General features: G+C 40.5%; 1 protein-coding gene across 2 annotated transcripts in view; it reads left to right on the top strand.

Moving 5' to 3' along the window:
* Positions 1-16,857, top strand: part of LOC133607174 (platelet-derived growth factor receptor beta-like) — a 101,074-nt gene that overhangs the window by 17,082 nt on the left and 67,135 nt on the right. The window contains exons 2-6 of one of the 2 annotated variants that reach the window (XM_061961639.2): positions 3,975-4,037; positions 4,142-4,236; positions 15,042-15,240; positions 15,310-15,570; positions 15,641-15,771. In XM_061961639.2, coding sequence (XP_061817623.2) covers positions 3,980-4,037; positions 4,142-4,236; positions 15,042-15,240; positions 15,310-15,570; positions 15,641-15,771 — 744 coding nt within the window. In that variant the 5' untranslated portion in view covers positions 3,975-3,979. The remainder of the gene's footprint in view (positions 1-3,974; positions 4,038-4,141; positions 4,237-15,041; positions 15,241-15,309; positions 15,571-15,640; positions 15,772-16,857) is intronic. The other variant, XM_072913766.1, reaches the window with a different exon arrangement.

Raw genomic sequence — 16,857 nt, 5'->3', positions numbered from 1 at the left:
AGAAGAAGTTACAGGTCTGTGAGAGCCAGAGATCCTCCTTGTTTGAAGTGACCAAATACTTATTTTCCACCATAATTTACAAATAAATTCTTTAAAATTCCTACAATGTGAATTCCTGGATTTTTTTTCACATTCTGTCTCTCACAGTTGAAGTGTATCTATGATGAAAATTACAGACCTCTGTCATCATTTTAAGTGGGAGAACTTGCACAATCGATGGCTGACTAAATACTTTTTTGCCCCATTGTATATAAAATTTGATTGATTGATTGATTGAAACACAATATGCCACAGCAATACATTAGTAAAAAAAAAAAAAAGAAGTCATAAACAGTACAACTTTAATAATCATGCATTATTTCACATTCTAGTAGCTGCCTGCTGCTCAGGGGTGATTTCCTTTACTCCCAGCGAGACACACCAGAGTATTGACACTTATGGACAATTTTACATGTATGCTTAGACCGGGGGTCAGCTCTTTGGCGCCGCCCTAGTGGCTCCCTGGAACTCTTTCAGAGGTGTGTGAAAATAGAAAAAGATGAAGAAAAAAAATTATTTTTTTCGTTTTAATATATTTTCTGTAGGAGAACAAACAGGACACACACTTTCCTAATTGTTAGAAATCCCACTGTTGATATTAAACATGCTTCCCTGATGAGAGTATTTGGCAAGCACCGTTTTGTCCTACTAATTTCAGCGATCCTTGAACTCATCGTAGTTTGTTTACACGTACAACTTTCTCCGACGCTGCCACAGAATGACGTGTTTTATGCCACTCCTTCTTTGTCTCATTTTGTCCACCAAACGTTTTATGCTGTGCTTGAATGCACTAAAGTGAGCTTTGTTGATGTTATTGATCTGCTGGAGTGCTTATCAGGCATATTTGGTCACTCCATGACTGCAAGCTAATCGATGCTAACATGCTATTTAGGCTAACTGCATGTACATATTGCATCATTATTCCTCGTTTTAGGTATATTTTAACTCATTTAATTTCCTTCACTTATGTCCTCTGTGGATATAATTTATATTTGCATGTTTCATGACACATTATCTGTATGTAATATTGGCTGCATTTCTCATAGTTGTTTGTGTGCCATGTTGTTCCAGACCACAGCAAACGTTACCAAGCTTGCAGATATTGTAATAAATCCACTAGTAGAAGACAGCCTGACGTTTTCTTAAACTCAGACACAAACATCTATACCTTTGGCCTCCATTTTATATATAAAATATATATATTTTATATTTCTGTCAACGAAGATGTGCGTCAGCCTTGATAGTAGGCTAATAGAGCTAATATAGACACGTACATCATGTGGTGCCTTTATTATCACACTTATATAAGACTTTTAAAGTCATTTTGATAGTAGGCTAATAGAGCTAATATAGACACGTACATCATGTGGTGCCTTTATTATAACACTTATATAAGACTTTTAAAGTCATTTTGATAGTAGGCTAATATAGACACTTACATCATGTGTTGCCTTCATTATAACACGTATATAAGACTTTTAAAGTCATTTTGATAGTAGGCTAATATAGCTAATATAGACACTTACATCATGTGTTGCCTTTATTACAACACTTATATAAGACTTTTAAAGTCATTTTGATAGTAGGCTAATATAGCTGATATAGACACTTACATCATGTGTTGCCTTCATTATCACACTTATATAAGACTTTTAAAGTCATTTTGATAGTAGGCTAATATAGCTGATATAGACACTTACGTCATGTGTTGCCTTCATTATAACACTTATATAAGACTTTTAAAGTCATTTTGATAGTAGGCTAATATAGCTGATATAGACACTTACATCATGTGTTGCCTTCATTATAACACTTATATAAGACTTTTAAAGTAATTTTGATAGTAGGCTAATATAGCTAATATAGACACTTACATCATGTGTTGTCTTCATTATAACACTTATATAAGACCTTTAAAGTCATTTTGATAGTAGGCTAATATAGCTAATATAGACACTTACATCATGTGTTGCCTTCATTATAACACTTATATAAGACTTTTAAAGTCATTTTGATAGTAGGCTAATATAGCTAATATAGACACTTACAGCCTGACGTTTTCTTAAACTCAGACACAAACATCTATACCTTTGGCCTCCATTTTACTAATGATTTGTGTAGAATAAAAATTGAAATACAACATTTCTGTCAACAAAGATGTGCGTCAGCCTTGATAGTAGGCTAGTAGAGCTAATATAGACACGTACATCATGTGGTGCCTTTATTATAACACTTATATAAGACTTTTAAAGTCATTTTGATAGTAGGCTAATATAGACACTTACATCATGTGTTGCCTTCATTATAACACCTATATAAGACTTTTAAAGTCATTTTGATAGTAGGCTAATATAGCTGATATAGACACTTACATCATGTGTTGCCTTCATTATAACACTTATATAAGACTTTTAAAGTCATTTTGATAGTAGGCTAATATAGCTGATATAGACACTTACATCATGTGTTGCCTTCATTATAACACTTATATAAGACTTTTAAAGTCATTTTGATAGTAGGCTAATATAGCTAATATAGACACTTACATCATGTGTTGCCTTCATTATAACACCTATATAAGACTTTTAAAGTCATTTTGATAGTAGGCTAATATAGCTAATATAGACACTTACAGCCTGACGTTTTCTTAAACTCAGACACAAACATCTATACCTTTGGCCTCCATTTTACTAATGATTTGTGTAGAATAAAAATTGAAATACAACATTTCTGTCAACGAAGATGTGCGTCAGCCTTGATAGTAGGCTAATAGAGCTAACATAGACACGTACATCATGTGGTGCCTTTATTATAACACTTATATAAGACTTTTAAAGTCATTTTGATAGTAGGCTAATATAGACACTTACATCATGTGTTGCCTTCATTATAACACTTATATAAGACTTTTAAAGTCATTTTGATAGTAGGCTAATATAGCTAATATAGACACGTACATCATGTGGTGCCTTTATTATAACACTTATATAAGACTTTTAAAGTCATTTTGATAGTAGGCTAATATAGACACTTACATCATGTGTTGCCTTCATTATAACACTTATATAAGACTTTTAAAGTCATTTTGATAGTAGGCTAATATAGCTAATATAGACACTTACATCATGTGTTGCCTTCATTATAACACCTATATAAGACTTTTAAAGTCATTTTGATAGTAGGCTAATATAGCTAATATAGACACTTACATCATGTGTTGCCTTCATTATAACACCTATATAAGACTTTTAAAGTCATTTTGATAGTAGGCTAATATAGCTGATATAGACACTTACATCATGTGTTGCCTTCATTATAACACTTATATAAGACTTTTAAAGTCATTTTGATAGTAGGCTAATATAGACACTTACATCATGTGTTGCCTTCATTATAACACTTATATAAGACTTTTAAAGTCATTTTGATAGTAGGCTAATAAAGGTAATATAGACACTTACATTAAGTGTTGTCTTTATTATAACACGTATACAAGACTTTTAAAGTCATTTTGATAGTAGGCTAATATAGCTGATATAGACACTTACATCATGTGTTGCCTTCATTATAACACTTATATAAGGCTTTTAATTTTTTGCGGTTCCAGACAGATTTTTTTTTTTGGTATTTTTGGTCCAATATGGCTCTTTCATTATTTTGGGTTGCCGACATTAGCTTGGACCAGGAGGAAAAAACACACAAAAGCACGGGAAGAGAATGCAAAAACTCCACAGTAAGGTCTGAACCTCAGATTCCAACCCAGAACCATGCGGCTGTAGGGCAGATGTGCAAAACACATACTCCAGCTGCCTTCAGTCATCACATTTCTTAAATGTAAAAAAAAAAGAAAAAAAAGTCTAAAAGACAAATGCTGAGTGTCAACTAACAAACACACATACTTGGTAACAACTATTGGACACTTTTGTCACCCTCAGAAGTCATGCTGGTGTCCAGCAGACAACACACAGGAAGTCTGACACTGCTGTACTTCCTGTTAGGTGAGCAACAACACCTGAGTGTGATCCACCCAATACACAACTAACGTCTTTCTGTCCTGCTCTCTGATTGGCCGGATGTGCTTACTAAGTTTGTGTGTGTGAAGGTGTGCTACTGCTTCATCCTGAGGGGGGTGACAGTCTGGAGCTGCTTCCACACGCCTCCGAGGTTCTTCTTCAGAGGCACTCCAACTTTACTGTGGTCAGTAACACTTCACCGTCTCATGGTACCCGTCTGTTAGAGATGCGCGGTTTGCGGACACAACCCCGGAGTCAGCGGATTATCCGCGGGTCGGGCGGTTGAAAAAAAAAAAAAAAAAGATTTTATCCGTGGGTCGGGTCGGGCGGTTAAAATTTAAAAAAATTTGATTTTAAATAGATACAGGCGGGTGGCAGTTAAACCAATTCGGAAATACAGGTAAAAGCCAGTAAATTAGAATATTTTGAAAAATTTGATTTATTTCAGTAATTGCATTCAAAAGGTGTAACTTGTACATTATATTTATTCATTGCACACAGACTGATGCATTCAAATGTTTATTTCATTTAATTTTGATGATTTGAAGTGGCAACAAATGAAAATCCAAAATTCCGTGTGTCACAAAATTAGAATATTACTTAAGGCTAATACAAAAAAGGGATTTTTAGAAATGTTGGCCAACTGAAAAGTATGAAAATGAAAAATATGAGCATGTACAATACTCAATACTTGGTTGGAGCTCCTTTTGCCTCAATTACTGCGTTAATGCGGCGTGGCATGGAGTCGATGAGTTTCTGGCACTGCTCAGGTGTTATGAGAGCCCAGGTTGCTCTGATAGTGGCCTTCAACTCTTCTGCGTTTTTGGGTCTGGCATTCTGCATCTTCCTTTTCACAATACCCCACAGATTTTCTATGGGGCTAAGGTCAGGGGAGTTGGCGGGCCAATTTAGAACAGAAATACCATGGTCCGTAAACCAGGCACGGGTAGATTTTGCGCTGTGTGCAGGCGCCAAGTCCTGTTGGAACTTGAAATCTCCATCTCCATAGAGCAGGTCAGCAGCAGGAAGCATGAAGTGCTCTAAAACTTGCTGGTAGACGGCTGCGTTGACCCTGGATCTCAGGAAACAGAGTGGACCGACACCAGCAGATGACATGGCACCCCAAACCATCACCCAACCATGCAAATTTTGCATTTCCTTTGGAAATCGAGGTCCCAGAGTCTGGAGGAAGACAGGAGAGGCACAGGATCCACGTTGCCTGAAGTCTAGTGTAAAGTTTCCACCATCAGTGATGGTTTGGGGTGCCATGTCATCTGCTGGTGTCGGTCCACTCTGTTTCCTGAGATCCAGGGTCAACGCAGCCGTCTACCAGCAAGTTTTAGAGCACTTCATGCTTCCTGCTGCTTACCTGCTCTATGGAGATGGAGATTTCAAGTTCCAACAGGACTTGGCGCCTGCACACAGCGCAAAATCTACCCGTGCCTGGTTTACGGACCATGGTATTTCTGTTCTAAATTGGCCCGCCAACTCCCCTGACCTTAGCCCCATAGAAAATCTGTGGGGTATTGTGAAAAGGAAGATGCAGAATGCCAGACCCAAAAACGCAGAAGAGTTGAAGGCCACTATCAGAGCAACCTGGGCTCTCATAACACCTGAGCAGTGCCAGAAACTCATCGACTCCATGCCACGCCGCATTAACGCAGTAATTGAGGCAAAAGGAGCTCCAACCAAGTATTGAGTATTGTACATGCTCATATTTGTCATTTTCATACTTTTCAGTTGGCCAACATTTCTAAAAATCCCTTTTTTGTATTAGCCTTAAGTAATATTCTAATTTTGTGACACACGGAATTTTGGATTTTCATTTGTTGCCACTTCAAATCATCAAAATTAAATGAAATAAACATTTGAATGCATCAGTCTGTGTGCAATGAATAAATATAATGTACAAGTTACACCTTTTGAATGCAATTACTGAAATAAATCAAGTTTTTCAAAATATTCTAATTTACTGGCTTTTACCTGTATATATACATAGTTAAATGTTGTTACCCACATACGAAAAACGAGCAGGCACCTGCAGCATATGCCACAACAGAAGAAGAAAAAAAAAGAGATGGCAACGCCGGCAGCAAACGTGGTACGCGACAAACTAAAAAAGGGAATACTAAAGACCAGGGGAAAAAAAGGCCAGAAAAGTTCAGCGTGGACTCGTTTTTATGAGGTTGTAAATCAGGATGATAGTAATGCTGGCTACGTGATTTGCAAGAGCTGCGACGCTGTTTAAGTCTACGACAGTCACAAAACCGGGACATCTAACATGGTGCATCACATTTGTGCAAAACCCCTCGAACCTCCACAAATACCCTGAGCATGAGCAGTTTCGTCCGCCGTGATCCCAGAAGAGTGCCACAGGATGTTAAAACAAGATAGAACGCAGCTGCCTGCAGCAGTTTGAGTGGCGCGAGCGTGCTTGGAGGTGCGCTCAGCGCGGCTCCCAGATGATTGCGCACTGGTGTGCGTCTGGGCCGTGACAGCGTGGCACGCATTGAATGTCTCTGCAACATTGGATCAGTCTCCTTTCTTCAACAGGCAAAAGCTTTATAACCTCACTAATGCCTTGCATCGTCTATATTAGATATATAACAACGGGCGGGTGCGGGCGGGTGCGGTTTTGATTAAATGTTAGTTCGGGTGGATGGCGTATGGTTGACGACTTTTGTGATGCGGTTGCGGATGAAATAATTGCCTATCCGCGCATCTCTACCATCTGTCATTCAGAATGGGTACCAAACTCTGTACTTATATCGGTGCCGATCGTATTCCATCTGTACTACTGAGTACCGACTCACGTAAAATGAAACTGTCCCATATCTTGATACCCGACGTCACGTCCGGTTGCAGACTCTGACCCGCTCAAGCACTTGGCGGGCGAACAGGCGTATTCGTAGCGGACTGCCTCTAATGTGGTTAGGTAGGTAGGTAGGTCTTCGTTGTCGTTGCACAAGTACAACAGAACTTTGTTTTCAGCACAAATCAAGATTAGACAAACAAAGGGGTGTCAAACTCAAATACAGAGTGGGCCAAAATGTAAAACTCAAGGTTGAACAAATGAACCTTTTAATAGGGACCCAAACAAGTTTTGCATTGAATATTGAACAAGCAAGGCTTATATAACTTTATAGTGACATGCAAAATCGAGTTTCAAATAATAATAATAATAATAGTAAAAGAATATCAATGGCATATCAAATACAATTGAAATAAAAATGTAATGCCTCTTTTCTATTTGCAGCCTTCTGAGGTAAATATCAACATTAACTTTTTCCCCAGGCTCATAAATTAGAAAATAAAATAACAATGAATAAACCGACCATTCTGGACTTTAAACTGCTCAGTTTGCAACACACTGATCTAATCTGATGTGCCCGAGCCAGATACCTGCCATCTTTTCTGGGATGCTAGTTCATTAATGTCGGGGCTCAGGCTTTGAGCTGAGGCAACTTTCATTATCAAACGAAGGTGTTCATCAGTCATTATATCTCGTAGTCCACCCGGACCACAGTCTTGGGGGCGTGCTTTAAAGGCACTGCCTTTAAGGTCCTCTACGAGCTGTCGTCACGTCTGCTTTTCATCCATTCCAACAACGTGCCGGGCGAATCACAAAATATGTGCGACTTCTGTACGCACACACACACGTGAATGCAAAGCATACTTGGCCAACAGCGATTCAGGTTACACTGACGGTGCCCGTATAAATAACTTTAACACTTTTAGAAATATGCGCCACACTATCAATCCACACCAAACAAGAATGACAAACACATCCGCACCGTAACACAACATAAACACAACAAAACAAATACCCAGAATCCCATGCAGCCCTAACTCTTCCGGGCTGCAATATACACCCCCGCTAGCACCCCCTCCGTGCGTCGGTTGAGGCGGGCGGGGTTTGGTGGTAGCGGGGGTGTATTTTATTTTATATTATATATTTTATATTTATATTTATATTTATATTTTATATTTATATTTTATATTTTATATTTTATATTTTATTTTATATTTATATTTATATTTATATTTTATATTTATATTTTATTTTATTTTATATTTATATTTTATTTATATTTTATTTTTATAAAGAAATACAATCATGTGTGCTTACGGACTGTATCCCTGCAGACTGTATTGATATACATTGATATATAGTGTATATATTGTGTTTTTATGTTGATTTAATAAAAAATAAAAATAAATAAAAACTTTTTTTTTTTTTTTCTTGTGCGGCCCGGTACCAATCGGTCCGCGGACCGGTACCGGCCTGATGGGTCGCCACAAGGCGCCCCGTAAAAGATGGGAAAAAGGTCAACGCTGGTGGAGGATGAGTAAAAAAATACATTCTGGAGCTGGGAAAAAACCTCCATAGCAAAGCGCAAATACATATTACAACATACATCTCGAGACTAGCAACAGAGGAGAGGGAGTGGGGGCCACGGTGGCAGGCTGCAGCTCTTCAGGCGCTGCCCAGCCGTCCATCCCCCCTAAGGGATTCGCATCAAGGGCGTTGGATGGGGAGGTGGGGTATGTGTGTGTGTGGCGTATATTTTTTGTGGATGCATGTGTGTGTGTGTAAGCCTGCCGCGTGTCTCTGTTCCGCGGCCATGCAGTCGCTAGTCAGTCCAATGTTGCAATGGTCCATGCCAACAAAGCAAGCGTACTTGATGGAAAGCACACAAAAGTAAGGCTCCACTTTTCAAAATGTGCGAGCTTGATGCTAATTGACATTTGATATGCCATTGACATGCTACTGGTTAGCATTATCGATTATACATTCTGATTTCAGCACCTCCACACTTGGTAATCAACAATTAAGATGCACGTTACAATCAAACTCCGATCACGATCCGATGTCGAGTCCTGATCCGATACTTTGACAAAGGAATATAGAAGTGAACATGTTTTATAACAACTAAAGTCAACACAATAACACATTTTAATGAAGCTTATAAAGTTAAAGTACCACTGACACTAGGTGTGGCGAAATTAGCCTCTGCATTTGACCCATCCCCTTGTTCCACCCCCTGGGAGGTGAGGGGAGCAGTGAGCAGCAGCGGTGGCCATGCTCGGGAATCATTTTGATGATTTAAACCAAATTCCAACCCTTGATGCTGAGTGCCAAGCAGGGAAGCAATGGGTCCCATTTTTATAGTCTTTGGTACGACTCGGCCGGGGTTTGAACTCACGACCTACCGATCTCAGGGCGGACACCGCAACCATCACGTTTAGAATTTGCTAGTACTGTGAATCAGATGATGTGTGGTTTTGAATGTTACATACAAATTTTTTTGGACAAAATAAAGTGGCTAATGCACAATAACTAAACAAAATAAAAAACTACTGTTGGCTCCCATTTAAATCATTTGGGTTTTGCCCTCAAAGTATGCAGAGACTTAATACCTGACTTTGTAAACAATCACAAAAACAACTACAAAAATAATTTATAATAAGAAAAGTATTGATCTAATCACTTAAGTTTCATTTTTACACTGATACCATCCTAGGTATCGATAGCATCGACATCTGGATCAGCCATCCCTACTTTACACTGAAGCTTTAGCATTAGCTTTGTGTGTCGTCCTGCTTGGTGTGTGTGTATAGCATGCTTAGCCATTCATTTTCCTCTAGCCCTCCAGTGATAATGACACCTGGAAAGAACTAAGTTTTCCCGCCACGGGGGTTAGGATTAGTATCTTGGAAGCGGCTTCACACTGTGGATAGATGACACGATGACTCAAATTTGAGCCGGTGTTCTGGCAAGACTACCCTCCTAGGATTCATTCAACGCCTGCATGTGTGTAACAAGGAATATGGCAGTGGCGGGCCATGCGTTTCTCACCGAGGCCTTCAGTAGTCCGACTTCACCTCTCAAAATACCGTAATTTATGTCACCACATGGACACGGCTGGAGATACTATACAGAAACACACTTGCACATTATTGGGCGTTGAATCCCCTCAACAGAAATATAACCTTAGAGGAAAATCTGATTTAAAAAATGTGTATGCTCATACAACACTTAAAACCTTTAGCATATCAGTACCGTATTTTTCGGAGTATAAGTCGCGCCGGCCGAAAATGCATAATAAAGAAGGAAAAAAACATATATAAATCAAATCAAATCAAATCAACTTTATTTATAGAGCACATTTAAAATTTACCACAGGGGTAGCCAAAGTGCTGTACAATGAGCAGGTTAAAAGATAAAACGAGTACCGAGCAAACACAACACAACACAAACAGAACACGATAAAAAATAAATAATTAAAATAGAATTAATAAAAACATAAAAACAGGATCACAGCAGGTGTATTATGGGGCGCCATTGCAGGATGGATATCACTCAGTGTTAAAAGCCATGGAATAAAAGTATGTTTTTAAGAGAGATTTAAAAACAGGAAGAGAGGAGGCTTGTCTAACACTCAGGGGTAGGTCGTTCCAGAACTTGGGAGCAGCAACGGCGAAAGCTCTGTCACCTCTAAGCTTCAGCCTTGTGTCAGGGACCGTCAACAGCAGCTGATCGGCTGATCTTAAGGATCGGGTGGGGCAGTAAGGCTGAAGGAGGTCGGAGAGATAGGTTGGCGCGAGGTTGTTTAGACATTTAAAAACAAATAAAAGGAGTTTAAAATGTATTCGGTAACGCACAGGGAGCCAGTGAAGGGACGCTAAAATAGGGGTGATGTGCTCACGTCTGCGGGTCTGTGTTAGCAGACGAGCAGCAGAGTTCTGCACGAGCTGCAGGCGGGCGAGGGAGGCCTGGCTAATGCCAACATACAGGGCATTACAATAATCAAGACGAGTCGAGATAAAAGCGTGGATTAATTTCTCAAGATCATGTCTTGATAGAAGCGGTTTCACTTTCGCTATTTGGCGTAATTGATAAAAGCTTTTTTGAACGACGCTGCTGATTTGTTTTTCGAATTTAAAATCTGAGTCAAACTTTACCCCCAGGTTTGTGACAGAGTCGCTGAGATACGGGGTCAGAGTGCCGAGGTCAACGTTGGGGGAGGGAGAGCGACTTGGACCGAACAACATAACTTCTGTTTTATCTTCATTTAGGCTCAGGAAGTTAGCTGAAAGCCAGACTTTGATGTCGTGCAGGCAGTCAATAAGACGTTGAACCGTGTTATTTTGTGCCATGGGAAAATACATCTGGCAATCATCGGCATAAAAATGAAATGCAATACTGTACTTCCTAAAAATAGAACCAAGGGGGAGAAGGTAAAGCGCAAATAAAATTGGGGCAAGGATTGAGCCCTGGGGGACCCCATGTGGTAAAGGAGCTGTGGACGACATAAAACTGTCTACTTTTACACAAAAACTCCTGTCGGTTAGGTACGACCGGAACCAGTTGAGGGCGGCGCCCTTAATGCCCACACAGTTCTCAAGACGAGTGATTAAGGTGGCGTGGTCGATGGTGTCGAACGCAGCAGACAGATCTAAAAGCACCAGGACAACATATATAAGTCGCACTGGAGTATAAGTCGCATTTTTGGGGGAAATGTATTTGATAAAAGCCAACACCAAGAATAGACATTTGAAAGGCAATTTCAAATAAATAAAGAATAGTGAACAACAGGCTGAATAAGTGTAAATAACCAACTGAGAAGGTGCCTGGTATGTTAACGTAACATATTATGGTAAGAGTCATTCAAATAACTATAACATATAGAACATGCTATACGTTTACCAAACAATCTGTCACTCCTAATCGCTAAATCCCATGAAATCTTATACGTCTAGTCCAGGGGTCTGCAACCCGCGGCTCTGGAGCCGCATGCGGCTCTTTCATGCCTCCGCCGTGGCTCCCTTTGGCTTTGAAACTGAATGTCAACAAATAATGGTTACTTGATCTATTATATTTCATTTTATTTAGTTAGTTTATTTTAATTTCAAAGTTGTTATTTTAAAGAGTTCTGGGATCTTATCATATGAAAATAAAACACATTTTAATATATTGTCGATGGAAATGTATGTCACAGCCCTTATGCGACATCTCTTGCTGCCATGCAATTGTATTGTTTTTAGCGGTCAACCCCTAGCAATGGACGGATCAAAAAAGAGAAACATTTTATTTATTTACATTTTTATTAATTTGCTGTTTTTATTGATGACTAGGTAGTTGTTTTAAATTTTTTGTCAAATGAATATGCCACAGAACATTAGAATGAGTTGATTTTTATTTTTTTATTTATTAATAAGGAAAGGAACAGTGTATTTTGTTTCTAATGTTCAAAATAATTTGATGATTTGCTTTGTTATACCCAGAAATAAATCAAATAAGTGTTTGATGTCATAAGTCCTATAGCCAGAGGTGGGACCAAGTCATTGTTTTGCAAGTCACAAGTAAGTCTCAAGTCTTTGCCCTCAAGTCCGAGTCAAGTCCCGAGTCAAGACAGGCAAGCCCCGAGTCAAGTCCAAAGTCAAGACTGGAAAGTCTCAAGTCAAGTCCTAAGTCCTGCATTTTGAGTTTCGAGTCCTTTCAAGTCCTTTTAACCACAGACTAATATATTAACACAGATTGTGTATGCTTTTCAAACGCTGTATTTATTTATTAAAACAAGTGCATTTTAAATTGCAGGAAAGAAAATTGTGCTGACATTGCACTTTATAATAGCACTATTAACCAGTCATTTTAAACATTAACTCATTCCTTTACAGAACAAACACATTGAAAAATAAAGTGCAAATGTACTTATTTGTACAAAAGTGTTAACATTGAAAAAACATGACATATACGTGAACATAACAAAAAAGTTGTACTTTTTATATGTCAGGGCCCTATGCTGCATTGCATTTGCAAAAGACCAAATTAGCCAAGAGTCTGTCAGTCATTTGTGCACGATGGGGGCGTAGTATGATGCCACCATGGCTGAAAACTCGCTCCACTGGAGCACTGGAGGCAGGCACTGCCAAGACTCTCATGGCCACTCGGAACAGTGAAGGAAGAGTCTTCATGTTCAATGCCCAGAACAAAAGGGGGGAGAGAGTTGTTTTGGGTTGGTGCACTACTTGTAAGTGTATCTTGTGTTTTTTATGTTGATTTAATTAAAAAAAGAAAAAATCGGCCCGATACCAATCAATCCACGGACCAGTACCGGGCCGCGGCCCGGTGGTTGGGGACCACTGAGGTAAGCAACCAACAGTATGTCAGAAAGCTAGCTAAAACGGTACACATATTCATAATATAGTATACATTTTAACTGACCTTTATTTTACTATTTTTGTCTTTTTTTAGGTGGCTAAAATACGCGGTGCTGCTGACCGCCGTCTAACGTTACGTGTGATATATTGACTAACGTAACCCTGCTTAAAAAAAATCACTGAACAAAAAGTATGAATAAGGTAGTGAACTGCAACAAATTCCCGTGTTTGCAATAACGTTATAACGTTAGCAGTGAGTTTACAGCCTCACTGATTTAACTACACAGCAAATAAAAGTCACGTTACTTAGCCAATAAACGTTATCTTACATTCAAAACTTACCGTTCTTTGTGCAACTTCAAATGCCGGACGAAGTTGGAAGTTGTTTCCTCTCCATCAGTAATTTTCGAACCGCATGTGTTGCATACTGCAAACCGTTTTGTGTTGACGACCTCGTAATTTTTATACCCAAACAAAATTATTTTAGGTATCATTTTTTGTTCACTGGCGTGTGTTTTGGACATGTCTTCTTCGTTGGTTGTCCTGCAATTTGATTGGATGAATGCTGTGTGATGAAAACACACCAGCTGACACACGCAACGCTGATAGACAAGTACACAATGAAAAATACGGAGCGCTCCCGAATAACTTTTTCATCTTTGGGTTTTGGGGAAAGTAGCAAGTCATGTCAAGTCATGTCAATTCAAAAGGCTCAAGTCCAAGTGAAGTCACAAGTCATTGATGTTAAAGTCTAAGTCGAGTTGCAAGTCTTTTTACATTTTGTCAAGTCGAGTCTAAAGTCATCAAATTCATGACTCGAGTCTGACTCGAGTCCAAGTCATGTGACTCGAGTCCACACCTCTGCCTATAGCACACGTGTAACGAAATTATAAGTGGTGTTATCGTCATTTTAGGAATTTAACAGAGTTTAAAGTTAAAGTACCAATGATTGTCTCACACACACACTAGGTGTGGTGACATATGTCCTCTGCATTTGACCCATCCCCTTGTTCATCCCCTGGGAGGTGAGGGGAGCAGTGGGCAGCAGCGGTGCCGCGCCCGGGAATCATTTTTGGTGATTTAACCCCCAATTCCAACCCTTGATGCTGATTGTCAAGCAGGGAGGTAATGATCTCAGGGCGGACACTCTAACCAGTAGGCCACTGAGTAGGTCTAGTGGGGCTAGTTTGTGGCTCTAGGTGGGTTTTATTTGGGGGGAAATGGGCTCCAATGGCTCTTTGTATGCCGAAGGTTGCCGACCCCTGGTCTAGTCTCTTACGTGAATGAGCTAAATAATCTTATTTGATATTTTACGGTAATGTGTTAATAATTTCACACATAAGTCGCTCCTGAACTATGAAAAAAACTGTGATTTATAGTACGAAAAATACGGTATGTGGAATTAAATTATGGAATGGATTAACCAAAGAAATCAAACAAAGCACCAATATGATTCAGTTTAAGAGACTACAAGTGTTCACAAAGTACACAGAACAAGAATTATGATGAACATCTTGAACCCTTTAAAAAAAAAAAATTGTTTTTATTGAGACAAAGATTATTTATGTATTTAATATTTGTTTGCTTACTATGGTACATTACTTATTTGTTCACTGTTCTGTTACAGAGAACAAGGAAATTGGATAAAATTGCTATGGCCTGAAAAGGGGTAGGATTAAATAAGCTCTGCTTCTTCCTACTCCTTTTCGGACGTGCTGTAATGAAACAACTGGAAATGTGTGATGCATTACATTGTATCGTATGCACGTTCCAAATAAACTGAAACTGAACAGAACGGAACTGATTGTGATACCTGTCTCTCAGGTGTGTTCTGGTTGGGGCGAGGTGTCATGGCGCTTGCCTCGAGAGGATTTTCAAGACGACGGGGTTGTGGTTGACAAGCAGAAATTCAGAAGTGTCTTGCAACTCTGGAACGTCACCTGGAGGAATTCTGGGAGATACGCCTGTGAGGAAACCTCGTCTGATCAGATCAGAGAGATGGACATCTTCATCCCCGGATACGGTGATTTTGGAGTTTGGATGATTCAAGAGTCCTCGTCCTGAGCCTGATGATTTCTTTCGTGCCCCTCAGATCCGGCGGAATGGTTTGTTCCGCTCGGTCCAGGTGTGGTGATGAAGGAGAAGGAGGAAGACACGATCCCGTGCGTGGTCTCCGACCCACGGCTGAACGTTAGCCTGTACGAGCGTGGAGACACAATTCCGGTGTCTGGACTAAAATACGAGCCTGCTCACGGCTTCACGGGTCCCCTAAACGACTCGTCATACGTGTGCGTGGCCTCTAACGGTTCTGAGGAGACCCAGTCGCAGGTGTACTACGTTTTCAGCATCGTAGGTGAGTTCGCAGCCTCCACAGTCGATCTCACTGGTCTGTGGCTCACCTGTGTGGCTCACCCGTCTGTCAGTCGCCAAAGAGATGCAGGTGGACCTGAGAGCGTCCAGCAGCTTGTTGAAGCAAGGAGAACTTCTTACTGTCAACTGTACGGTCCAAGACGTGGAAATGGTTTACTTCTCGTGGGACTTCCCTCGCAAACAGGTAAGCCAGTCTCCACCCACGAATGCATTCTTTTTTTTTTAGAGGTACCCAGTCTCCACCCACAATTGACTCACAAGTAACTGTTATGTGTACAGAAGGAGGAGACGACACAGACAGGAGGGATGTAGTTTAATCTCTATTTTTATATATTTTTACACTATATATATAAATTAATAAATGAAGCGTAAGACCTAGTCAAGAATGTGTGTGGTGCGGGACTATGTGTAGGATTTAACTGTAGTGTGTTATCCTTTGTGTTGAGCAAGAGGCGCGGAAGTCCAATAGGGGCAGAGCAGGCTCGTAGGTCCGTGAGACAGGCCAGAAGTTGGGGACAATAAAAAGGTCCGTGTCCAGTTGGGAGGTCGAGACCCAAAAGGCAGCCAGGGAAGCAGAGGGAACGCGGGAAGACGAGACACACAGCTCATAACGTGGGAACGAAGGCAGGCTGCAGGGAGGACGACAAGGAGGACACGAGACAATTCAACACGACGGGGCACAGTGGCAGAGGGGTTAGTGCATCTGCCTCACAATACGAAGGTCCTGAATAGTCCTGAGTAGTCCTGAGTTCAACCCCGGGCTCGGGATCTTTCTGTGTGGAGTTTGCATGTTCTCCCCGTGACTGCGTGGGTTCCCTCCGGGTACTCCGGCTTCCTCCCACCTCCAAAGACATGCACCTGGGGATAGGTTGATTGGCAACACTAAATTGTGTGAATGTGAGTGTGAATGTTGTCCGTCTATCTGTGTTGGCCCTGCGATGAGGTGGCGACTTGTCCAGGGTGTACCCCGCCTACCGCCCGAATGCAGCTGAGATAGGCTCCAGCGACCCCAAAAAGGGACAAGCGGTAGAAAATGGATGGATGGATGGATGGATGGGGAAGAAACACAGCGAGAATGCATAGAGCTGGGTTAGTCGGCTTACTGTACGGGAACAGATGACTACGTTCTGGCGCGGGATAGCAGGTTGACCTGCCTTCTGATCAGTGACAGGTGCGCTGATTGCTGCCGATTGATTGCTGCTGCTTGCTGCAGCCGGACTGGCGCGATCCCGGCGCGCTCCCGGAGGTGCGCTCATACTTGCCAACCTTG

Source organism: Nerophis lumbriciformis, linkage group LG09 (genome assembly GCF_033978685.3).
Source record: "Nerophis lumbriciformis linkage group LG09, RoL_Nlum_v2.1, whole genome shotgun sequence".
Lineage (NCBI taxonomy): Eukaryota > Metazoa > Chordata > Actinopteri > Syngnathiformes > Syngnathidae > Nerophis > Nerophis lumbriciformis.
Note: the sequence above shows the minus strand (reverse complement) of the source record. Positions and strands in the feature narration are given on the sequence as shown.